The sequence below is a fragment of the Octopus sinensis genome, linkage group LG16, assembly GCF_006345805.1.
Source record: "Octopus sinensis linkage group LG16, ASM634580v1, whole genome shotgun sequence".
Lineage (NCBI taxonomy): Eukaryota > Metazoa > Mollusca > Cephalopoda > Octopoda > Octopodidae > Octopus > Octopus sinensis.
The window spans coordinates 14,968,294-14,996,105 of record NC_043012.1 but is presented as its reverse complement, the minus strand read 5'-3'; the positions used below and the strand labels follow the sequence as shown (position 1 = coordinate 14,996,105).

The 27,812-nt window shown below is 37.1% G+C and overlaps 1 protein-coding gene across 5 annotated transcripts in view; it reads right to left on the bottom strand.

The window, feature by feature from the left end:
• LOC115220397 (oxysterol-binding protein-related protein 11) overlaps nucleotides 1-27,812 on the bottom strand; it is a 158,821-nt gene that overhangs the window by 13,272 nt on the left and 117,737 nt on the right. For 4 of the 5 annotated variants that reach the window (XM_036509896.1, XM_036509895.1, XM_036509898.1 and 1 more), the window contains 6 exons: nucleotides 25,400-25,441; nucleotides 22,514-22,594; nucleotides 12,882-12,923; nucleotides 10,210-10,280; nucleotides 6,875-7,122; nucleotides 4,149-4,282 (listed from right to left, as the gene is read on the bottom strand). In XM_036509896.1, the coding sequence (XP_036365789.1) occupies nucleotides 4,149-4,282; nucleotides 6,875-7,122; nucleotides 10,210-10,280; nucleotides 12,882-12,923; nucleotides 22,514-22,594; nucleotides 25,400-25,441 (618 nt within the window). The remainder of the gene's footprint in view (nucleotides 1-4,148; nucleotides 4,283-6,874; nucleotides 7,123-10,209; nucleotides 10,281-12,881; nucleotides 12,924-22,513; nucleotides 22,595-25,399; nucleotides 25,442-27,812) is intronic. The other variant, XM_029790518.2, reaches the window with a different exon arrangement.

Here is a 27,812-nt window from a genome sequence, read left to right as displayed (position 1 = left end):
CTGATGCTGGCGTGTTTACGTCCCCGTCACTTAGTGGTTCGGCAAAAGACACCGATAGAATAAGTACTGGGCTTACAAAGAATAAGTCCTGGGGTCGATTTGCTCGACTAAAGGCAGTGCTCCAGCATGGCCACAGTCAAATGATTGAAACAAGTAAAAGAGTAAAGAGAAGAGGCAGCAAGAATTTATACATTGTAATGGCGCCGTCTGACAAAAAACAGATGATCCGAGATATAAGCAATAAATGGACACCTGTACTTGGAGGATTCACAGATTTCAAGGGAAACAACACTGCTTAAATTAAATTTCTCAAAGTCTGAGAGATCAATAGCATATGATGTAGGAGAGCAAGCTTCAGGTAGATTTGGGCTCTTTGGAACCATGCTAGTGGTCTGCCTCATCACAGATATGTTGTTGAAAGTGAGGCCGGATGAGACAGTAGTTGATAAGGTCAGAGTTTGTCATTCTGAGGATAAGTTAAACACTGTTATCTGGAAAATAACTGAGGCAACAGAAACAGTATCAATCCCAAATGGTAAAAAATTATATCACCCCTTAAAAGTGGATGTTGTGTTAGAACACAAAATCCTGTGATGTTTACCACAAGAGAACCTCTCATATGGCTTTGTGGTGCACATAAGCACTTTTGTTTACAACACTAGTGGGAGATCATCAATGCCATCCATGCTGCCAGGACTACTAGGTCATGTGACTCCGGCCTTCTTTGGCCCTGTAACCATTCCACTAGCAACATACATAGAATCACAGAGCCCAATCAGGCACTGGTATTGTTAACAACCAGTGGACTTAGACAGAAGCAGTTTTAATACCAGAAGGTAAAATTTATCCCCACTTAAAAGTGGATGTAGTGTTAGACCACGCAGTACTGCAATATTTACCATGAGAGAATCTCTCATTTGGTTTTTGTGGAAATATAATCTTGTAGAGAAAGGGATATTAAGGAGACAAGTGAGGGGAGGAACTAGTTCTGATGTTCACTGTTTAAAGGTAACAGGAAGGATATCAACAAAACTTCAAGATTCAGTCTCATTGCATGGCACCTTGGACACATGTCTTCTGCTACAGCCTTGGGTCAACCAAAGCCTTTGGAGTGAATTTGGTAGACAGAAACTGAAAGAAGCCCATCACATATATATGTGTGTGTGTGTGTGTGTGTGTGTGTGTGTGTGTGTGTATGCATATATTTATGTGAGTGAACTATGGAAAATATTAGAGAAAGAAACCCAGCGGTTTCTTGCAATACATATCAATAATTATATATCCAAAGCATATTTTTTTCAGGGGCACTTGAAATACTACTGTGGGTCCCCAATTTACTATTTTGTTGTGTGAACCCAACAAAATCTTATATGGACCCTCAGGGGCCATCCTGGTTGAGAACCATTGCCCTAGACAGTAGCAGAGAGAAACTTAATAACTCTTTAGCATTTAAACTGTCTTTGTCCTCCCACTATTGCTTGGCATTTGATGTTGGTCTGCTTATGTCTCTGTAACTTAGTGGTTTGGCAAAAAAGACCAATAGAATAAATACTAGGCTTACAAAGAATAAGTCCTGGGGTCTTTGACTAAAAAAAAACTCTTTAAGGCAGTGCTCCAGCATTGCCACAGTCAAATGACTGAAACAATTAAAAGAATACCTTCTTAGGTTAAAGAGATCAAAGATGTTTTCATTGACGGCAACTGTAGATGGAGATGACACAGGAGGCATAGAAAATGGAGTATTACGGATCCATTTTTGTTGAGGAATTATGGGGTGGGCGGACTCAAAAGCTCTGAAAAAATCTTTACAAGGAACTGAAGGTTTCAGTTGCAATTTGGATGGCAAGAAAACTGACACCCATTGCTCACAGAACAAAATATTGGACATTTGACCAAATGGGTAACCTCGATTCATCTCTTGTCACCAGCACAGTTTGTTCATTCATGGTCAAAGTATTTAATCCTCAATGACTCAGTCCATTAGGCTGTAAGAAGGTACCACAGGCTGTCATAATTCACCACTGTAAATAATAGATGAGTGATTCTTTAGTTTGCAGCGCTAAATCCTCTCTGAAGTTAAGCCTGATTGAATCATCAAAGACTGGACCTTTTGAATGAGTTTGTGATGCATCAATGAATATAGTTCAATCGCACTCTATTGCCAAGTTCTTACAAAATGCAGGAGAACATAATCAAGTAAAAACAATTACTTTACAGTCAAAGTAGGAAGATAGTGGAAGAAGACAGTCTTCCTCTCACCAACCTCCAACCTCTTTCCAACTAAGGTAATATTTCCCTCATAGCTAGACAAACTTTCCATGGGAGACTGGAAATGAACAATTCTGCTTGCATGATGACGAAGCTCATTTACAAACATTATATGATGTCCAGACAAGTGTACACGCACACATACAAGCATCCTTCAGTTCAGTTTCCACTGTCACAGGCTTTGGGTGACATGAGGCTTAGAGTAGAAGACACTTGCTCAAGGTGCCATACAATTGGATTGAACCCAAGACTACATGGTTGGGAAGCAAGCCTTTTAACCAAATACACACACAAATGATTTCTTCTCATCTAAAAGAGCTCCTAAAATCATCATCATTGTTCGACCGTGGTTGAGACAATGGAATTTACTATGCTACGCCAGACTTCACGGTCCACTATGGCATTACGGAGGTCCTGTTGCTGGATGCCTGTATCCCTGGAGATTACATCAGGGTAGGAGAGTGTGCGCCCTCTGGTATCGCAAGCAGATGGCTTCCAGAGAAGGAGAGTAGAAATTACCTCTTTTTCAGCTCTACAACAATGTCCAGCAAACTGGACTCTTCTACCTTTCACAAGAGATGACACAGGTGGTAGTTTCCCATATATTTGCATTTTGGTTGGATGGTGCTTCCACGAGAGATTTTGAGCTCTCATAAGGAGGCGGATGTAGGTTCCATCCAACCGCCTCTCAAGCTTCTTTGATAACGTCTAGGTTTCTGAGCCATATAGTAGAATTGGTTCAGCAATTCACCAAGCAACTAAAAGCCTCAAAATCATTTGATCCCAACAACATCCCAGCTATAATTTGGAAGGATGATAGATTTCACACACTTTTGCTCGACCTTCGCAACCACACACTTTCCACCTTTGTCGCTCCAAAGATTTGGCACCAATCTCAGATCATCCCAATACCCTAAAAAGGCGATTTATCCTTCGTCACCAACTACAGGGGTATATCTCTAATGTCAATTGCTGCAAAACTGTACAACAAACTGATTCTAAATCATCTTGTCCTTTTTGTTGAACCTTTGCTCCGAAAGAACCAAAATGGATTCAGACATGGGCGCTCAATGCTGAGCCAGATACTATGCCTACGCAGATTTATTGAAGAATCAAAAGCATTTAATCGCAATCTTGCAATGGTATTTGTAGACTTTTCTAAAGCTTTCGATTCTGTAGATAGGTACAAGATGTTTGAAATCCTTAAGCTCTATGGGATACCAGACAAAATCATCTCTGCCATCAAGGTCCTTTACACAGATACGTCTTCAACCATCTTAACCTCTGACGGAGAAACATCATCTTTCTCAATCAAAGCCGGAATACTGCAGGGTGACACGCTCGCCCCATTTCTTTTCATCATTGTCGTTGACTATGTGCTACGTATGTCAGTTGATACCATCTCTGGCAAGGGCTTTGAAATAAAACCAAGAAGAAGTTCCAGACACCCAGCTGATTACTTGACAGACACTGACTTTGCAGACGACATCGCTCTTATCAGTGATTCTCTCTCCAATGCCCAGTCTCTTTTACAATCTCTTGAACAAGCCTCAAATTGTGTAGGTCTTTACCTCAATGAGGCCAAGACTGAATATATAAACAAGTGCCTGTCCAACAGTGATTGCATCATCCATACTCTCAACAATACGCCCTTAAATATGGTTTCTGATTACAAATATCTTGGGTCATACATATCATCATCTGGAAAAGATTTTCTAACTAGAAAGGATATGGCCTGGTCAGCCTGTAATGACATGCATAAGATCTGGTCATCAAATGTAAGTAGAGACTTCAAACTTGAAATCTTCAAAGCCACAGTCGAACCAATTTTACTATATGACTCCTAAAAAGAAAAGCAAAAATTTAGTAAATTAACTGACCTTCGTTAAATCCATTCCTAATTTTAGTTGAGATAGTAGATGTAATATAATGCTTTTATGTTCCTCAACAGCACCAAGTTCTGTGTCCTTGTATTCTTCTTCATCTTCAACATCTTGCATGTGATCAATGAATCCTACAATGTAACAAGATTATGAAAACTAAAGCCATTAAACCTAACAGGATTTAATCCTACGACAGCAACAAAAGGTTTCTCTTTTAGGGTGAAAGGCAGATTGTACAATGACTGGGTACAGAGTGCGATGCTGCAGGGTAGTGAAACATGGGCACTGAATGTAAAGGATTTGCAGAAGTTGGAAAGAAATGAAGGAAGCATGTTCCACTTGATGTGCAGGAATGACAACATAGAAATGAGCTGAGAGAAAAACAATTTAGAAGAGGAGGAATCAAATGCAGTGTGGAGAAGTGGAGACTGCATTAGCAGAAGTATGTGATGCGAATGGAAGATAATCTGTTGCCCTTCACATTCTGGTTTTCCATTTGTTGTTCTCATGAGCCTCTTAGACACCCTTTACCATTCTATCACTGCTCCATCTCTTCTTTCTTATTTCTTTACTGCCCAGAAGGGGCTAAACACAGAGAGGACAAACAAGGACAGACAGACGGATTAAGTCGATTACATCGACCCCAGTGCATAACTGGTACTTATTTAATTGACCCCGAAATCTTCTTTCTATCAGTCACCCGCCCCTGTGCACTTCTAACAGAGGATGGCACTGGGCCCTTTCATATTCAATGCCCCCCCCACTACCATCCACTTACCATTCACACAAATGATATGTAATGAGTGGTTCATTAAGGTTGTCCATAACTGATTCATCCACTTTGACTCTTCAGTGCAGCTAACCACCACCCCACCCCATCCCATCCATGTTACTTGTGATTAACATCCATCACTCATCTCTATGAACAACAATCACTTCTCTTACTCTTTCCATCTCTCTCTCTATACCAAACATAGAACTGCTATCCCCACCCCTCTCCTCTACCATCACCCTTTCATCCCAGTCCGTTTCTCACTTCATACTTCACTTCTTTCACCTTCCATTATCACTCTTCTGAGGTTGACTTGAAGGGACAGAAACTAATAGTGAAAAATCTTTAGTCTTACAGGATACAAGGTAACCCCACTAGTGCTGCTGCCATGATAAAATGCACCCATTACACTGTGTAAGAGTAAAGACCTCCTTTGAGATCATGAGATTGCACCTAGAAAGTTACCCTGTGAGGTACAAGTCCGAGCAAAGTTGTTGATGGAAGACCAGCAATCACCTATGCATACCAGCCTCGCCTCTCCCTGCTGTTAGTGTTATCCAAGGGAAAGGACAAATGCTCATACAGCTTGGCACCAGTGATGTCACAACTCATTTCTACAGCTGAGTGAACTGGAGCAACGTGAAATAGCGTCTTGTCCATGAATTGAACTGACTACCTCATGATTGTGAGCCCAATGCTCTAACCATGCACCTGTGTGAAGTCCACCCTTTAAGCATTGCTACATCAGCTGTTAAGAAGAGTATTCACTCATAGATAATAAAAAAAAAGAGAGCAACAAAAATGACCAACGCTATGTCTGTCCACCTACATATAGAAGTCACAGCTGGTAACAGACATAAATCTGTTTGTCCTCTTCTAAAAACTGGCAGCCTCACATGCAAGTAATTATCATCAGCTTTATCTTTATTATTATTATTATTATTTAGCTACATAACACATTTCTGATGTCAACTGCAAAAACTCAAACATTTAAACTATTCAAATGAAAGATATCCTCTTCATTTAATGTTCCCTTTTCCAGGCTGAATTGGTCAGCTGGAATTTGCTGAGGGAGATTGTTTACAACCTGATGCCCTTCCTATAGCCAACTCTAACCTTTTTCCAAGTAAGGTAATATTTCCCCATAGCTAGACATGGACAACCTGCCTTCTTTGATAATGGTGCTAATTTTCAGCCATTATGATGTTTAGGCAAGGACACACACACATACACTATATACTTGGTATTCACTTCAGCTTTATTATTATCATCATTATTATTTTAGTGTCTTTTGTCTAAGTTCTTTTGTCACCTCCTGTGACCTCTTCAACAACTCACAATCCCATGTGTCTCCTATTGTTCTGTTTAGTCCATTCTGTCTTTCTGTGAAAACCAAGTGATATAGTGTCTGTGTTTAATTGATAAAAACATGTTTCAACACATGATTTCACATCAGGAATCTTACAAAAACAAATACAAAGGCATTAAAGATATCATCTTCCATTTATAGGTTACACAAGTGCACAGATACGACTATGTGGTTATGAGTTCCATCCCACTGCCTGGCACCTTCAGGGAGTGTTTTCTACAAATGTCTTAAGCCATCGTTGAATACAAGCCTGCTGCAGTATCCAACTGATGCCATGCTTAAGTGACCAAATTAATGTCTAGATGCATAGTCATGGTGGTATGCATCAGCATTACAGAGGAATGCACATGCAAGTGAATCCTTTTCTTTTAGGGTGCCAGTGGTGAAGTGATCATTGCATTTTACATGTATTCTTTATTGAGTTTCACTTCTCTTATAAGTGTAGATTCGACTAAAATGTCTTTTTCTTTCTTTTTTTAACTTCCTAAACATCCACAATTGACGAATTACAATTAAATGCAGTCAATGGCAGGAGTAGACAAACTATAACCATTACAGAAATCATAGAAGAAACACACTTACCATCACATTTTTTATCCATCATAACAGCAGTAGGAGTTGAGTAAGACAGAGATGTAGTGGAGGTGTAACTTTCACATGGTGATGGCTGGTCTGATGGTAACGTTTCTGAATGTGGAGCGATGTAGAGTGATGTCTGATGCGGCCCTTGCTTGGGTTGCTGATGGGAAGTTATTGCTGAGGATTCAGGATCAGTATGCGCCTGCCGTTGATGCTGAACTGATTGCTTGGCTAGAGACATCGAGGGGGGTCTTCAAAGAACAGGAAAAAAGAAAACCCAGTTCAAAGAACAGGAAAGAGAAAACCCAGATAAATGTTATAAAGAAACACCTGCACTAACAACAACAACAAAAAAAAAAAAACATCAAGGTAAGCATCCCTCTGTGCGTGTGTGTGTGTTACATGAATATATATATATATATTAAGGTGGCTATTTGTAGTTTAGAACTGATGGGCAAGAAGTACAGTTATCGCTAAAGTCATCAAAATACTGATGCTAGTAACCGTTGGTGACAGGGTAATGGGTCACTGATTAAATCTGAAATCAGCAGAGATATGGCTATTTTGCATGTCATAGGGAAGGAACCTGTCTCCCTTGTCAGCCCTTAGAAAAGTGTTCTCACATGGTTAAGCGTTGTTTTAACTCTTATTTCTAGCAATGCTGGTGCTTACTAGCACCCTCAGTCACTTTAGTGATGACTATATATATATATATATATATATATATATATATATAAACAAATGTACCAGCTCAATTATGCTTGGAGAATATTCAAACTTGTACTCTTTCTCTCTCTCTCTCTATATATATATATATAAAATTAAATAATAAGGGTAGAAATTGATATTAATCAATTAAAACCAGTGGCTTAGCATATTTTAAAAAATCCGAAGATTAAAAATTGTGTTATATACAAAATTTAGAGGAATGACCACTAAAAGTGGACAGCCTATATGCTAAACATAGATGTCAAATCGCCATTACCACAAAGAATGTGTTCTCAAGAAAAATCTCAGCTAAAAACCAAAATGTAAAAAAATACGAAATAAAAAACGATACCTATGTGCCATTGGTTTCACTTGTTAATATTTACGTATATTTTCATTTGTCTTGTTTATTTTTACATTTTGGTTTTTAGCTGAGAATTTTCTTGAGAACACATTCTTCGTGGTAGTGGCGATTTGACGTCTATGTTTAGCATATAGGCTGTCCACTTTTAGTGGTCAGTCCTCTAAATTATATATATAAGCTCTGAGATTTGATTTAGTTATTAAACAGTGACTAACAAAACCAGTTGAAATAAATTCCTGGTAGGAGAAGCAGTTTCAAAATACAGAGTAAAACTACTGAAAATTTAATCAAATTTTGAAAAAGAAAGAAAGAAAAAAAAACCCCAGTAAAAAATCTCTCTCATACTTTAAAATCTTGTCTTTTCAATAAGTTATATGAATATGAATATCAATTCCAAATAGTAATTCCAGGAGAGGAAATGCATGTGGCAGGAGCTGGTTTACAAATGCTATTGAATTTTGAATAAGCAGTAGAAATAAATATTTGTGCACAGATGCGTCTAAATTGATTTAGGTTTAGTTTACTTTCACATTTCTTGAATTTTGTGTTTGTCATACAAACAATGAATGAAAAATAGGTACTGTTTTATTTTTCTAAAAAAGAATTATCGATTACAGCTGTTACTTTCATGATGAAGTCATTTTATTCAGTAACTCATCAACCACTTTAAGGAAGTGGGACAGATAAATAGGTAATAGATAAGATATTTGTTTGATAATGGTTTAGAACTGGTTTTTAACCATTTTATGCCTATGGACCCCTTTGAGTCCTATATATCTTACTGTCATCATCATCATTTAACGTCCGTTTCCCATGCTAGCATGGGTTGGACGGTTCGACCAGGTCTGGAAAGCCATGAAGGCTGCACCAGGCTCCAGTCTGATCTGGCAGTGTTTCTACAGCTGGATGCCCTTCCTAACGCCAACCACTCCGTGAGTGTAGTGGGTGTTTTTTACATGCCACCGGCACAGGGGCCAGAGCAGGCTGGCAAACGGCCACGATCGGTTGGTGCTTTTACGTGTCACCGACACGGATGCCAGTCAGGCGGCGCTGGCATCTGCCACATTCGGACGCTGCTTTTTACGTGTCACCAGCACAGGTGTCTTAACTACAATTTCCATTGTATTTTTATAATTAGATATTATTAGGAATTGTACAAAAAAACACAAAATATTTTGTGCATTGTAGAAGTATAAGTAAGTTATTGCAAATAAATGTTAACAAAATCTTATATGGACCCCCATGGGGAGAACCACTGGTTAATATGTAAGGTCACTGGTTTAGTCTGTCATTGTGAAATGTATCTTGGTCAGAACCCACTCATCTATAACACACTCAAAGACTTGAACTCAGCAGGTTAGCTAACAAAACATTGTTTTTTTTTTTTCATATGGTGTTTCTCCATCTGTTAGTTCTTATGCTGTGGTATACCATCATGATCCTTGCTGTTTCAATAACGACCACTTTTTCATGCTTGTTTGGGTCAGACAGAAATTACGGAAAAAAATTTTTTATACACCCAATAACCCTTTCAGTCACAAATCCTTACTTGTGTCTAAGCAGGATAATATTTTCTCTCGGTTGGACATGTTTTCAGAGAAGACTGGAAATGAATGACACAGCTTGTATAATGCTGATACAACTGTCACAAGATGTCAGCACACACGTTTTTATATATTTCTTTACTACCCACAAACAAGGATAGACAAACAAGAGGAGACAAACAAGGATAGACAAAGGGATTAAGTCGATTACATCGACCCCAGTGCGAAACTAGTACTTTATTTATCAACCCCGAAAGGATGAAAGGCAAAGTTGACCTCGGAGGAATTTGAACTCAGAACGCAACAACAGACAAAATACCGCTAAGCATTTCGCCCGGCACGCTAACATTTCTGCCAGCTCGCCGCCTTTATATATATATAGGGAGAGAGAGAGAGAGAGAGAGAGAGATAGGACAAGTTTCTTTCAGCTTCTGTCAACTAAATTCACCCACAAAGCTTTGGTTAGCCACTTGCTTAAGGTGTCCTGCAATGGGACTGAACTCAAAACCATGTGGTTGGGAAGCAAACTTCTTAACCACAAAAATGCAAATAGGCACAGGTGTATCTAGGTGCGCTGATCCATTTGAGAGTGCAACAACCATAAGCAGAGTGATGCGTTATCAATTTGACCAATGATGTTGTCACAGAGAGAGATTATAACCCAATAACAGATACAAGTGTTAAGTTCTTTATGAATGACATCAGTTTAAATAGATACTTACAAGGACTGTGAATGTTGATGATGATCATGTAAGGTAAAAGGTCCACTCAAAGCATTCTTATTAAATGTGTTCTAAAAGAAAGAAAAAAATAATCATAAACTGGACAAAACAATAACACCTCTTAAATTATTTTGGAAAGAATATATTTTGTTTTCCTCTTGCATCTTTGAAGGAATAATATATCTTCAAATAACAAAAGATTGCATGGAATCCAGCCCCAGAAATAGAGAAGGATACTGACTATTCATTAATTTTGAACAATTCACATTATTTAACTTCAATTCATTAAAATCTTAAACCTTCCAAAATCATGAAAGAAGGAGGTAAACAGACAGGAAAAATGATAAATTGAGATTAGATTTTGATTTTAGTCAAACAAAGCAAAACAATAACGGACAGAGTTGACATCCATTGACAAGGTTGCAAAAACAACAAAAATTTTGGAAGACAAAAAAAAATGAGTGGAAATTGATATTAAGGCACTGGTGACTCTCCCCAGACACAACAAAGTAAATAGATGTTAAATTTAAAAAAAAACCCAACAAACATTAAGTAGACAATTTATCCACCTGTGAAATAACAATTAAAACAAGTTGAACAAGCAAAGATACCAACTGAAGTCCACAAATGTATTTGAAACAGTTTTTTAGTCAGCCTTAGAAGAAGGTGGACTATAAATTATGAAACTGTATTTCTAATTCCTTCTGTTCTGAGTTACAATGGAAGCACCATAGGTTTGTTAAAAATCAAAAGTTCTTCACACTGTACCATCATATAAAATATCAGAACAGTTCCTGATAGCAGCTGAGCTTGTTTGGAGTTCTACAGTTAATTTCGGTCAGGTTTCAGGAAACCTTACATTCTTTAGTCAACAGCACCGATTAAAAGAATGTAACACAGTATAAAGTAGCTTTACATACAGATGTAAAATGAAAATTATTCACGATTATGTATCTAATAAAAAGTCAGTTTTGTATAACTTTCCTAATTAAGAGACAAGCATAAACTCGAGAAAAAAAAAAAAAAAACACGAGCAGAATTCAATACAATATGATTTTCATAAATGCTTTTTATGTTCTATTTCATTTAAATATTCAAACCTTAAGAAACCAAATAAATATCCCTTCTTTCAAAAAGTTTATCTTTTAAAGCTAATGAGGTATAAATAAAAATTATCCGTTATCATCAAGATCTCCAAACAATACACTTAATTTTTACATTTTTACTTACATTTTATAGAACACAAAATGGTTATTTAAATAAACAACAATTTTTTTTTGTTTTAATTCATTTAAAACAGGAAATAAAACTGAATACAGCAAAAACGAATTACGTGAATCATTCGGTCAATTAACAATGGTAAACGGTTTCCTAAGAGCAGAAACAGCTTCTTGTGTCTTGTGAGTGTGGAAGTGAGGGGAACCCGTTTCTTTTTCTTTAAACAGAGCTCAAATTTGACCAAAGAAGTCAACAATAATAAACACACACACACACACACAAAGACAAAAATTAGCATTGAGAAACAAACAGCAGCTGTTTAACTAAAGGGAAATACTGCAAGAGCGAATGTACTACAAAAGGGGTCGCTGTGACCACAAGTAACTTTGACACAAGCAGGGAAGGGAGTCAATACACACTCAAGTGGTTAATGAATTTAAAACAATGACTTCTTAATTAAGGAACAATAGCAGACATTTTTAAATGACGCATTGTTTTCGCTTGCTGAACAATGTAGGTGGGTGCTTGTGCGTGTATGAAGGATAGCGATCGTAATAATGGTTTTGATAAGAATAATTGTCACTACCATACGCATAAAGTAAGACATTTGGAAGAGAGTACGGTCGTTTGTATTGACTCCAGTACTTTATTTTATCGACCCCGAAAAGGCGAAAAGCAAAGTAAGGAACCTCGCCGGGATTTAAACCCAGGGAACATAAAAGAAAGAAAGAAAGAAAGGAAAAAAAACAAAAACAACAACGATGAGGAAACAGGATAAAGTTAACCAGGAATTAAGATATTCTAGGTTCAGTTTCGCGAAGTTTAAAAGATGTTTGTAATACTAAGAGGAATCATACGAAGAGCTGCAATGGACCCACACAAAAAAGGTGGGCAAATAGATTAATCAGGATCAATTGAAAGGAAAAACGAGGCATGTTTAAGTTTAGAAGTGAAAAATATAACAAATAATGAAACATGAAGACTGCGGAAAGACGTATCCTTTTAATGACACAATTCAGAAATGTAGGGCATGTTAAGAAGAAAAACAGCTTATAGCTGTTAATATATGTTTAACATAGAATTTATATATTTCTTCAAGCAAAATAATGTTACAAGAAGTTATAAAGTTAAAGGGAAAAAAAAATATCAAAGTAATGAAATAAATAAATTAACTGCAAACTAATTCGCAAACCAAGTGCAGCTAAGAGACTAAAAAGTTAATTAAAATAAGACTATTTTTAGACTAATATACACAGCAATCAAAAGACAGGAAATATTTAACGAAATTTGGACGAACTAGCTAACATACAGAGTAAATAATTAAATAAAGGTAACAGGAAAAATGAAATAAAAGACAAAAAAAAAAAAACCGAAAGAAAAATATTTGAAATCAACAAAACACCAGAGTGCAATTATTAAATCCAATAATAAATCTAAGATTTGTAAGTTCCTACCAGCAAAAAGAATCGTGGCACATGGTTTCCATGTATTAGAATCTATTTAGAAAGAAACAAAAGCATAGAAGAGACATTCAACGAAGGATCAGTAACCGCAGAACTAAACTAAAACACTCCTTAGTAAAAAAAAAGTTTTTCGAATAGAAAAACTGTGGATGAAGTGGGAGGGAGGGAGGGCGAGTTAGTGCTCGTATGAGAGAGAGAGAGAGAGAGAGACAGAGAGTGTGTATGAGAGAGAGTGTGTTTGAGGAAGAGAGGGAGTGCGTGAACGAGAGAGTGTGTGTGTGAGAGAGAGACAGAGACAGAGAGAACGTAATGGTGTTTTCAAAACGCCAGGTAATAACAAAAACAATTAACTCAGGAAAAGAGAAGGAGCTGCAGAAATACAGAAAGGGACAGGTTTTAACTGGGGCAAAAGGAATGTTTATTCAAAAGAGGAAATAATAAATCAATGGCTGAATTTCTGAACAGATTGGAATTTAAATAATAACAATTGTTTCTATGTATAGGTACAAGATCAGAATAGTGTGAGGAAGGGATTGGGGTTAGTCAATTAAATCTACCCTGGTACTTTATAATTTATTTATCAGCTTCAAAAGGATGAAAGGCAAAGTTGATTTGGGCGAGACTTGAACTTAGAACGTAAAGGGATCTTAACGAAATACTTGGAGGTATTTGGACCGACATTAGTTATTCCACGAAACCACCACCCCCTTTTTTAAACAGAGGCACAAAACCAAAAATTTGGGGGAAGAGGAGCAGTAGATTAAATCGGCCCCGATATTTTATCGATATCTGAAAAGATGAAAAGCAAAGTTGACCCCGGAAATATTTGAACTCAGAACACAGAGCCAAACAAATACCGTGATATTACCAATTCAAAGATACCTGGGGCATATTCGAACCCGTAAAATAGCCAGTCATTGTTTTGTGATGGAGAAACCACAGTCGGGTTCGACTATGCTCCAAGTATGTAGGAACTCTCTCTTTACTCTTTTACTTGTTTCAGTCATTTGACTGCGGCCATGCTGGAGCACCGCCTTTAGTCGATCAAATCGACCCCGGAACTTATTCTTTGTAAGCCCAGTACTTATTCTATCGGTCTCTTTTGCCGAACCGCTAAGTGGCGGGGACGTAGACACACCAGCATCGGTTGTCAAGCAATGCTAGGGGGACAAACACACACACACAAACACACACACACACACCACACACACACACACACAAACACACATATATATATATATATATATATATATATATATATATATATATATATATACATATATATATATATATATACATATATACGACAGGCTTCTTTCAGTTTCCGTCTACCAAATCCACTCACAAGGCATTGGTCGGCCCGGGGCTATAGCAGAAGACACTTGCCCAAGATGCCACGCAGTGGGACTGAACCCGCAACCATGTGGTTGGTTAGCAAGCTACTTACCACACAGCCACGTTTTTTTTTTATGTACATCATTGCTTAGCGCTACCTCCCAGTAAATGCTTTAAGTTGTTTAGCATAGGCACAAGGCCCAAATTTTATTTTAGGAATGAGGTGAGACTGAGAAGTCAGTGAAACCAAACCTGGTACTCATTCTATTTTATCGTCGATCCAGAATGGATGATGAAAAAAATGTTGATCTTGGCGTGACTTGAACTCAGAACGTAAAAAGCCGGTATTTCGTCCGACGTTCAAACGATTCAACCAATCCACATGATAGATAATTAAAAAATTAAGCTCACGCCATTGATAATGAGGTTCAGATAATGACCAACAACAGCCGACATTCTTAACCTGCCCCTCACACAAACTATGCCTAATCTATTTTTTTTAATGGATGTAATATATACATGCACAGTCACGCACGCGCGCGCATACATAGTTGTGGCCGTCAAAAATATTTACGTCTGTATTTTTCAGTTCTGATAACGAGAGAAAAAAAAAAAAAATCTAACCATGGAATGAGAGAGAGAGAGAGAGGCAGAAGCTGAGACAAGAAAGAGAAAGAAGAAAAGAAAGACACAAGGAAACGAGAGGGGCAGGAAAGGATAAGACTTATGAAGCAAAAAGATAGGCAGGAGAGGCAAAAAGCTTTATTAACAACTGACTAGTTTAAAAGAAGAACCACATTTTTTTGGAAAATGTTAACTGACAAAGAACTCGCTCAAAGCTATCTATCATATTGCACCTAATTGTATCAACCAGACTTTCGAATGTGGTTATACAACACTGGTCACAATGCACTTCTTCCCATCGTTGTACCTTTCAAATACCTTCTCGCTGGCAAGTCAGGCAGGCCAACATCCCCAATGATTACCAATGTACAGCTGAGTCAACTATCTCTTTACTACCCACAATGGGGCTAAACACAGAGAGGACAAACAAGGACAGACAAACGGATTAAGTCGATTATATCGACCCCAGTGCGTAACTGGTACTTAATTTATCGACCCCAAAAGGATGAAAGGCAAAGTCGACCTCGGCGGAATTTGAACTCAGAACATAGCGGCAGATGAAATACCGCTAAGCATTTCACCCGGCATGCTAACGTTTCTGCCAGCTCGTCAACTAGAGCAACGTGAAATGATGTGTTTTGCTTCAGAATACAATGTACTACTGGTCTGGGAATCTAAACCATGTTCTTGCAATTGTGAGTGCAACACCCTAACCATGAGGCCAAATAACTTCACATATTCCACATAGGCAGACGGTATATATATATATAAGCAGTTAGTGTAAACCCCAGCTGTTTCCTCTAGAAGCACATCTGGTTATTTCATTATCACAATCAATATATAACCATAATTAGTGTTGTGTGTTAATCAAAACACACACTGAAATGTAGAATTAGGTTTTCTCTGTAATTTTCTGACAGGAAATTCCTTATATGTCAACATAACATATAAATCTTAATAATTCCTATTAGAAAATGAAATATGTGTGATAAAAAAAGTTTCCATCCTTAGGCACAGGAGCGGCTGTGCGGTAAGTAGCTTGCTTACCAACCACATGGTTCCAGGTTCGGTCCCACTACGCGGCACCTTGGGCAAGTTGTCTTCCACGATAGCCTCAGGCTGACCAAAGCCTTGTGAGTGGATTTGGTAGACGGAAACTGAAAGAAGCCCATCATATATATGTGTATATATGTGTATATATATATATATAATATATATATATATATAATATATATATATATGTGTATATATATATATATATATATATGTGTATATATATATATATATATATATATATGTGTGTGTGTGTGTGTATTTGTGTCTGTGTTTGTTCTCCCAACATCGCTTGACAACCGATGCTGGTGGGTTTACATCCCCATAACTTAGCAGTTCGGCAAAAGAGACTGATAGAATACTAGGCTTACAAAGAATAAGTCGTGGGGTCGATTTGCTCGACTAAAGGCGGTGCTCCAGCATGGCCACAGTCAAATGACTGAAACAAGTAAAAGAGTATCTTCCTGTTTTTTCTATAATATTTGATATCAAGAGACAGATATGAAGAGACCAAAACTTGAGAAGCGCTTTTGTCAAGCTAAATAAAACTGTAGCCACCCATACAGACAGGCAGGTTCTTTGAAGCCATGGCCCTCTCAACACACACAGAATTCTGTCCTCTATTTCCCCCACCCCCACACCACTCACTGTGGGGGCGGGGGGGGGCCCATCCACTCTCCCTCATGTGCCTATCCGCACAATCTCCATGCCCTCACATACCTACCATACCCCCTCCACTCTAAGCCACTTCCAATTCCTCTCACCATCACTTGCTATCTCTAAACATCTCCCCTCACACTCCTATGGAACAAACTCCTTTATCCCTTCTGCACTACTTATACTACCACCACTGTTCTTTGTGGGTAGGCTGTCTCTCTCTCTCTCTCTCTCACTGCAACAGTCTGTCTATCTTTCTCGCTTACTCTCTCCCACCTTCCTGTCCTTCCCTGTCCTACTGAGGTAGCCAAGTGTCTCCTTAATAGTAAGAGGGCTACTATCTCTGTCCCTCTATCAAACTCTAATCTCTCAGTTCCACTCCCCCTCTCGGTGTCATGCAGGCTCATGCGTCCTGGTGCCACACAGAAAGCACCTGTGCCGGTGCCACATATAAAGCACTCGTGCTGGTGTCACATAAAAAGCATCCACTCTAAAGTGGTTGGCATTAGGAAGGGCATCTAGCTGTAGAACCCATGCGAGAACAGACAATTAGAGCCTGGTGTAGCTCTCCGGCTTGCCAGCTCCTGTCAAACCATCCAACCCATGCCAGCATGGAAAACAGGCATTATATGATGATGATATACACACAAACGAGGGACCTCTTTCAGTTTCTGCCTACCAAACCCACTTACAAAGCTTCGGTTGTATAGAAGACACTCGCCCAAAGTGCTTGGGGGGGGGGGGGGAGACTCAACCCAAAACAACATAGTTGGTTCCTGACTATGATATAGTAGGCAGTGAGGAATTTGCATGAACCGCACAAGGCATGTACAGAGGTGTTGTCATTAAGATGAAAAGGATTGAGTAGAGCAACAATTTTGAAATGCAAGTAGGGGTGTGCCAGGACTCAGTATCCTGAGTCTTCTAGGCCGCAACTGAGAAGGATTACCTTGGAACTGCTGTGTAGTGATGATCTCACTCTCGCAGCTGAATCTGTAGTAGAGTTAGAAAAGAAATTCCAGATCTTGTGTGCGACAGATGTGCAGGAACAATAAACACTAAAATATATGTAGGAAGTAGAAACTAGCTGTGGAGCACACTGTTTGGGGGTGATGTAAAAGATACCATTGCTTGCTGTGTTGGAGTGATTAAAGGAAGGACTATTTAGCCTAATATATCTACTCTGGTCAAGTAGGTTTGATCAAAGCCACTCCAACTGTTTGCATGCCTATGACTACATAAAAAAATAACATTTCCATTTCAAAATAAAGTGTGATTTGAGAGATTTGGTTGCAATATCTAGCAGATCAACAACCCTGCAGAGACTACCATGATGAACTGGTAATGTGTAGGTGGAAGAGAAATTTGTGAATTGAAAGCAAAGTGAGCAGCAAATATGATCCAGCAGGGATGCTACTTTGAGACTGGTCTTAGTTAAAGGGTGGAAGAATAGCTTCTCCAGTGTCAGTAAAAGACCTTAGCAAAAGCCCAGAAGATTTTGTAGTAATTTGTGAGGTGGAAGAGCTCAAAAGCTTTATGACACCTAACTGATCATATGCTTTAATGACGCTCATCTTGTGGTACTTAGCAAAAGACCACCACAGTTAGTGTTTATTATTAAAAAAAGAAACAGTGTTTTATTAAAACAAATCAAATCCATTTCAATAACTTCATGTCAGATTTTATCAAAAATGAACAGAAAAAAAAAATAAATAAAAAGGTATAGAAAAATATCTTCAATATAACTAATACAAACATTCTTTAATGATTGAAAGACGAATTTTCTAATTTAATTAAAGCTACCTGTCAATAAAAGTAATTAAGTTCTAATTGATTTTTCTGCCTTGACTGAAACGGCCAGTCAGTTGTTCTTAACTACTTCAACAAATGTCTTGTAGTTTGTCAGAAAGTTATGATAATCACCCACCTCTAAGGAAATATCAGGCTATTTAGGATCATTTAGATATCAGTCTAAAATTCACTTAATACTAGTAGAGTCCTTTCACATTCAACTTTTTAGTTTTATAGGGAACTAGCTTAAAAATTGCACTCTATGCAGACTTTTAAGCTAACTCCCACAGAGGGCTAATTGGGCCTGGATCCAAAGCTACAGAGAGCAATAATGAAACATTTATTGATACCGTACCAATATGGCATTACTTTAAATTCAGTTTAAACAAAAAGTTCACAAATTTTTTGAGTTTTTTAAAATTTGAATTTTCAACTGTTAGCATATAACAAATCCTCATCCAGACCTGATCCCAATGCTGGATGTTGAAGAACCAGATAAAGGGCATATTTTCAATCCTGGGATCATCCCGATTCCAAAAAAGGTATGATATGTCTATGTAGCGCAAATGTAGATTGAGACAGAGGGGCCCCGGACAGACAGAATTTCGCATTTATTATTATAGATAGAAGATAAGAGAAAGTAACGATATGTGTGGATGCCTCTATCAGGAGCATTAATAACTTCAGTGAATAGAAATTTATCAAGAATTGAAACTAGGTTGTGGAGTTGGTTTCCTAAAAACTTACTGCTGTCATAACCATTTTTTGGTTCACTTTCAACAGGCTTCTTTCAGGTTCTGCCAACCAAATTCACTCAAATTTTTTAGTCAGCCCGAGGCTATAATAGAAGACATTTGTTCAGGTTGTCACAGAGTGGGACTGAACCAAGAACCATAAGGTTGGGAAAGAGACCCCTTACCACAGAGCCATGTCTGCTTTGCAGAGAACTGTATGCTTTTTACTTTTTTTTATGCACCTGTCCCACAAACTCAAACTGCTTCAGTTAATTGTTGACGTTCATTTTCAATGAAAATGTCAACAGCCGTCATTTTCTTATTCTACACTGACAAACTGTAAATGTAAAACCATCCTTTCAGTAAATTTTCATAGACTGAAAAAAATAGTAACCAGTTTTAATGAAAAGGCCCACATCATAGTGAGCAGTGTTTATTGGGCATCCACCTTATGCAGTTATGGCTCAAAGAGTCTATCTCAACTTATGCAGATTAATTATTGCATCTCTGATTAGCTTTCTTCATTTAGCCATCGCAAGAAATCTTGGGACGGCACAATCAAATAGTTAATAATAAATAGAATAATATATCAAGTGAAAGTCTTACATTATACAGAATATAACCTCAAATATTAAAAATTGAAATATTTCCCACCCATCTTCTTAAATTAAGTTCTGTTCATTTTCATGGTGTTATTAATAATATTCATTAGTACAGTAACTTAGTTAATATTTTCATTTTTAAACATGAGTAAAAAAATTTTTTCATTCATAAATTGTTAAAATTGTAAGTGATAATAAAGCATTAATACAATATGACTCTCCCCAGACACAAAATAAATAATTAACATTTATTTATGATTATTCCCTTCTCTTTAAATTGAAATCACAATATATTCATACAAAATCATATTTAACATGTCCAAATGCATTTGAATGTGAGAAGACCTGTTGCTGCTGAAATAGACCCAGAAGAAAATACTCTATTTTTAGAAGGAGAGTTTTCCACAGTAGAAGATTTTATGTTCAAATGCATTAACGAATGTTAAATGTAATTTTACATGATTATATTTTATTCAACGCTAATTCCATTTTCTCTGCACCAGACTGGAAATGTACGATATATGTATTATATGTATGATTGCCAAAAGTGTATGTTTAGTGACAATGTAATATTTGTAATCTTACAGACATGGACACCAAAAAGCATAAAAGAAAAAAAAGGACTGTCAACCCTTTAACATTAAGCAAAAAGTGTGGGAAGTAGCAAGTTTGGGAAAAGAAAAAGAAATTCTTGGAGACCGGTATTTTGGTATGAGTGACAAAAACTAATTAGAAAATACGGATTTTATGTGAGTAATTTCCATTTGATAAAAGAAAAAGTTTTCAAGGACTTACTGACATACAAACCTGTAAAACAATCCAACATAGATTAGTGTGTGAGTGGTTGGATGGGAGAGGGAAAGAGAGGGGCAGTAATTGTGGCCATGTGTGTGATAAAAGGAAGTTATATGCATTGGCAGACACAAAACATTATTCATATGACGTGACATAAAGAAATCAGTTGGTGTTTGAATGCTATTTTCTGATGACTATAATAATGCTTATCTCATAAGCAAAAGCTTCACTGCCAAATATTAATTTTAATTCACACACGTCCATATACATAATATCAAGTTAATTTCAAAGCTCAAGACAATCAACTGAATATTTTTAAAACAAAATTCAAAGCTAAATATAGTTTCAAGAAGACATATTTATGGATACAGTTTTCACCAACGTTAACAACGAAACCAACAACAATCAGCAAGGGGCTTTAAACCCCACAAAACAAGATTTTCAAGAAACCAAACTAAATTAACTACAGATGGCGCTCAGAGAAAGGATTGGTTTTTTTTTCTTTTTGACAATGGTGACTCCTGTAAGATTACTTTTATTATTAACGAACCAATTAACAGAACTTGATAATAAAGCAGAAAAGAAATCCTGCTGATCAACTTAACAATTGTCTGACAGTAAACGCATAAACTTGAGAAAACAACTACTAAAGAATTGATAATGAGAAGAGAGAAGGGAAAAAGAGAGAGAGAGAGAAGGGAAAAAGAGAGAGAGAGAAAATTAGTGGGAATAAAAGTGTGCTACTTTTTAATTTTTGTTGTTGTTGATGTAATTATGTATAAGTCTACCAACAGTCTATGGTATTGCTATTGTAGTCATGGTTACAACAGACTCTATATAATATTGCTACCATAGTCATAGTAACAAGAGACCAATATCACTCCTGTAGCCATGGTTACAACAGATTACCTATCATCTGTAATAGCGCTTCTGTAACCATAGTTACAACAGATTACCTATCATCTGTAATAGCGCTTCTGTAACCATAGTTACAACAGAAAACTAATAATCTAAATGCTACTGTAACATTGGTTACAGTAAAATTACCAATAGTCTATAATAATGCTGCTGTAACCATGGTTACAGTAAAATTACCAAGAGTCTTTAATAATGCAACTGTAGCCATGGTTACAGTAAAATTACCAAGAGTCTTTAATAATGCGACTGTAGCCATGGTTACAGTAAAATTACCAACAGTCTTTAATAATGCGACTGTAGCCATGGTTACAGTAAAATTACCAACAGTCTTTAATAATGCGACTGTAGCCATGGTTACAGTAAAATTACCAACAGTCTTTAATAATGCAACTGTAGCCATGGTTACAGTAAAATTACCAACAGTCTTTAATAATGCGACTGTAGCCATGGTTACAGTAAAATTACCAACAGTCTTTAGTAATGTGACTGTAGCCATGGTTACAGTAAAATTACCAACAGTCTTTAATAATGCGACTGTAGCCATGGTTACAGTAAAATTACCATGAGTCTTTAATAATGCGACTGTAGCCATGGTTACAGTAAAATTACCAACAGTCTATAATACTGCTACTGTAGCCATGGTTACAACAAACTCATTGTACATAACACTGCCACTAGTTCAGTTTACAGACTTCAAATGTACTGTACAAATTAGATACGGTAGAACATTCTATTAATTATTAAAACCTTTTCTATAGAAATTTAATTCCAATATATTAGTTCAAAATTTAACGAAGTACATGCAATTTATTAATATCAATTAGTGTTATTGAAAACATATTAAATTATTTAACTCTCTTAGAATACTGAAAATCATTTCTTAGTCAAGCATTTTTTTTTTTTTTTTTTGTGATGGCATCATTTGCGAATCTGTAAGAGAAAAATACATAACTTCACAATCGCAGCTGGAAGCAAGAAAGAGGCAGAAGAGAAAAACACAAGCAAAGCAGCAAATAATTCATCTTTGAAGAACTAAAACTCAATTATGGAAATATACTGAAAACGAATAACTGTAAATTTTAAATGCAGTAATTAAAAGAAAAAATTTAATTACTTGTCGCATCTGGAGAATATTAAGGCAATCTTGAAGACAATGAACGGTGGCAGAAGATGTTGCTTTCAGGAGGAGCAGATCCTGGAAGAATAAAAATAAGAAAAATCAATCAATCAATCAACACACACACACACACACAGGTATGTCCATATTAGATGAAAAATGTAACAATCTATGCATGCAGGAGGAAATTACTTTTAACTGGTGTAGTCGTGTGATGTGAAGAGATATTGAATTATGGCTGAAAGAGTGTTTTGTGTTTACAATCAAGTCCACTCCACAGTTCACCACCACCAACATCACATTTCAATGAATTGTAGTTAAGTACACCCTGTTGCAAGCATTCAGAGCAGGCTGGCTCTCAAAGATTGCCTCTCACTGCAGTAACCAATGACTGTACTATATATTTCCAACATACATGTCTAGTTTTTCAGATCAAAATTTACAGCCAATTAAAGTAAGTTGACTTATACCCCAAAATAACTTTGGAGGACCAAAATTTCCAGGTGAAATGCAGCAGGATTTGGAAAGATAGAGAGACAATATTTGAATGTTTACACCTCATCTACTTCATAGAGTTGCAGAAAATACCAAAGTTTCTTCCTCTCTTTCAGGTCTTTGGAGGATGTCTTTTCTCCTTAGCTTAACTCATACAACAATGATTAAATATGGCAAAGTTTAGCTGAAGAAGTTCTACAATGTTGAGCCTTTATAAACAAGGTGTCACAGGCTCAAGAATTTGTACATTCTAATAAATTTTACCATTCCTTTTCCTCCTTCCATTTACCTGTTCACACACCCTTCAAAAAGAATTTCATTGACACAAGTATTCCATACACACAATAACTGTTATTTGTATAATTTTCACATAATCAAGTATTGTCCATGCTTTTAAGGATTCACCAACCGATTGTGGCCGTTGCCAGCCTCCCCTGGCACCTGTGCCGGTGGCATGTAAAAAGCACCCACTACACTCACAGAGTGGTTGGCGTTAGGAAGGGCATCCAGCTGTAGAAACACTGCCAGATCAGACTGGGCCTGGTGCAGCCTCCTGGTTTCCCAGACCCCGGTCAAACCGTCCAACCCATGCTAGCATGGAGAACGGACGTTAAACGATGATGATGACGAAGTCCTCTGTCAGCAGATTGAACACCATGAATCATCATCTTTCTTGTGTTCATCATCATGTAATATCTGTGTTTCATGCTGGCATGAGTTGGACAGTTTGACGGAATCTGACAGGTCCAAAGGAGTGCATTGTGCTCCAATGTTTTGGCATAGTTTCTATGGTTGTATGCCTTCCCTAACAGTGTATTTTTAAATCTGTCCAATTCTTGATATTATCCATCAGAGAATTCTTTTCCTCCTTTTTGAGCAATTTTAGCTTCTCTTCATAGCTTCTGGAATCAATAAGCCATTAAAAGCAAATTAAGATGGTCAAAATATTTTAGTCTTCACTCTAATTATACACAGAATTTGTAGTTGTTGCTATTCTTAGTTCTTCATCACTGGTTTTGAGTTTTGTCCATAATATTCTCTAAAGACTTCTACATGCACTCATCTATTTGCCACTCTGCCAGGAATACAACGAAGCCATGGAACTGCAGCATGGTGGATCATGAAGAGCTGAACTGAGATAAGTGGTGCTTCTTACACTGAGGCTGAGCAGAGGGATCCTAGAAGACTAATGGTAAGGATCACCAAACTCTATCAAGAGAGTAACTGGAATGCATCCATAGGGGTGGAATCCACACCAGGCAGCAAGCAAAAAGAAAAGAAAGAAAACAATGCTGATACTCCTGTTAATATCCAGATTTTAGCTCCATAGAGTGAACCATACATAACACTTGAATAAGTTTTTCAGAACGATGAAATGCAAAGTTTTCAGCATCAGTTCTTCTGAGAAATGTAAAGCACTGAATCAGTTACGAGAAATTGACTTCCGCCTCATCACCACCCAACATACACAGCACTAGAAACTGTTTTCTCACACAGACATCTGGTATCAGAGAAGTTGGAACTAAATGGCTTAGAGAGAGTTTACTTGGTGGAGAGCACTGTTCTTTAGCTACAGGTCAGTCTTGGCTGAGTATACCTATAATCAAAGAGTGTCTGTCCCAGGCCACTTCATCTTTCTTTTCTTTTTCAGATACCCTGGACATTATCTAATGCAATTTTTAAAACACAGACGGTGATATATAATTTAAAAGAGACTTAGCTAATATTTCTAGCAAAGTATTGCAACCACAAAGGGGCTGCCTGTATTTCAACAAAAAGCATACAGAGTTTTTCTCAAGCTACAGTATTATTAGTTTTCTAATTAAAATCATTCTATTTTATAGCCATTTAAACACACCAGTACTGTTAAGAATGACTAGTAATTATCTGCATCTTTTAGGGACCCTGTAGAATTCTTTAGGCTGCATGTTATTTTTGAGAAAGTATCTTCTGTTTTTTTCAGATTCCATTTATCAGATATTTAGATAAAATTGCATGTTAACATAAGTTTCTTAAGCCAATGAAGGGGCCTGTAGGGGACTACTAGAAAAATCAACCGAATTCCCCATAAAGTACACAGTCTTATTTTTATATAAAAAAGGACATATTGGATATTGAAGTCTAGGACAGAGTAAATGGAGAAAAGATAGAGAAAAAGACGGGCAAGTAATGGCATGAATGTGTTGGTCAAATACTTTGATGAATCAGAGTGTGAGTTGAACTTTTGATCTTTGCTATGTCTGTATATATCGAAATATTAAGGACATGAAACAAGCAAATAATAAAAACTATTAAAACAAAATAATTAGTTTTATCTACTCTGTCAAGAGAAAGTTATAAAGCAGAGTTAATACAGAATAATATATTGTAAATAGAAGTAAAAATTACCTTATCAATTCCATTGATATATTGCCCAGAATGTGGAAGTTCCTACAAAAAAGAGAAAGAGATAGGAAAATTTTAAAACAGTTACTGCTTTACAAGTGAACTCCCTCTGAAATCAAGTGAATTGTACATCATGTTTATAATAATTTAAAGAAAACAGACACTCTGTGAGGCCAAGAATAATTGCGGTGGGGGGAGGGGAAATAACACAAATACAGGTAGAGAAAACAGACTGTCATTCTTTCCTTCAGCTCATATAAGAGCTGGCATATTAATTGCTTTCGTTAAATATCAGAAGTTAATAAAGATATTAAAGCAAGACAAAGGGCAGATTTGCTGATGGTTATTCAGTCACTATCATGAGAACGAATAAGTGTCAGAACACTTGACCAGAACAACACTTGTAATACTTTCTTTTGCTTCCAAGTAAATACCTATAGTTTTTAAATATGTACACACACACACATACACAACATGCAAACAAATAGAGAAGAGTCAATGAGAGCTTATACAGGATCATTCAACTTGCTATAAGCAGAGGAGAAATCTCACTCAAATCCCACACTTAAACCCTTAACTAAGGGATACTTTAGATAACGTAATCCTACATAACACCAGAAAAATAGAGGATAGTAACAGTTGGAATGCTTTTAATCATAAGTCAGCGTGATCAGAGTTGACTTGGGACTAAAGAATAATGGCAAATAGAGGACAGTAACAGTTACTGTATGGGTTAGAAATCCACATAGATTATCCAAGTGGATAATGGTAATTATCCTTATCCACTCGGCTTTCAGTATAATGGTTAGTCAACCACTGTACTTAGCAGTCTTACTAATTATGACATATAGAGAAGACACATAAAAAACCAGTAGAAATACATTTCACGACTGCAATTATTTGAAACTCAGCATTGGATGGTTCAAATGCATTTGGATGCCTAATTAGGAACTAAACTGGCTTTCATCTTAATTTTCACACACACACATACACATCATTATCATCATCATTTAGCATTCGTTTTCCATGCTGGCATGGGTTGGATGGTTTGATTGGAACTGGTAAGCTGGAGAGCTGCACCAGGCTCCAGTCTGGCTTGGTTTCTATGCCCTTCCTAACACCAACCACTCTGAGAGTGTAGTGTAGCATCGGTTCCTTTTATGTATGATTTCACTTGCCTTCATGTGTCTTCTCAAGCGTGTGTGTGTGTGTGTGTAACACAAATATATTGTAACACATTGAAACTCCGATGTCTGGCAGCTGACTTGGCAGACACCCATAAAATTATTAACCATCTCACAAACAATAACTCTGAGCACCTTTTCAAACTCCACCCATCTAACACCCGTGGACATGTTTACAAAGTCAGAAAACAGCACAGCTCCCATGACTTTCGGAAACACCTTTTCACGCTGAGAGTTGCTGAAGCATGGAACAGACTGCCGGAATCAGTTGTTAGTTGTCGGAGCACTGCATCCTTCAAAACTTCCATGCTTCCTGAGATTCGCCAACACTATACCTGATTTTCTCCCCTCCATACACAAGCATGTATCTGACTCATACACTGTTCACTTTCCAGACATTTTTACATTACTGCATATGCTTTATACGCACTTTTGACAAGTTGTGGTGCACCTGAGAACTGTATACAATAATTTCATTATTATTATTATATAGGGTTTAACTTTGATAAATTGGGTGTGAAAATAATTTCCTCATAAGACAAATTTATAATATGTAAAAATTTCTTAAGATATGTTTTCTGCATGAATATGGTGAGTTGAAACTTTTGTAAATGGACCGATACACTGATATGGTCTGGTGAGAGTGAAACAAAGCCAGCTGTGATGCTTTGGCTATCAAAGGCAAAACTCCCTCCCCACTCAGTGGGTTTCCATTTAGTTTGAAGTCGAATGGAGTTTATGGAGTTCCCTCCCTTGCCTCTTTCAGAATTTTTATTTTCATTGACTTTTCATTAGTTATGACTATTTAAATGTTTCTTTCACTGTTACCTGTTTCAGTCATTGGATTGCGGTCATGTTGGGGCATCGCCTTGAAGGGTTTAGGCAAACAAATAGTCCTTAGTACCTATTTTCTAAAAGCCTGGCACTTATTCTATTAATTTCTTTTGTCAAAATTGCTAAATAACAGGGACATAAACAAACCAACACCAGTTGAGTGGTGGTGGACAAACACAAATTTGAAGACACACACATGCGATGTGCTTCTTTCAGTTACTTATTTCTTTACTGTTCACAAGGGGCTAAACATAGAGGGGACAAACAAGGACAAACAAAGGGATTAAGTCAATTACATCGACCCCAGTGTGTAACTGGTACTTAATTTACCAACCCCAAAAGGATGAAGGGCAAAGTCGACCCCGGCGGAATTTGAACTCAGAACATAACGGCAGATG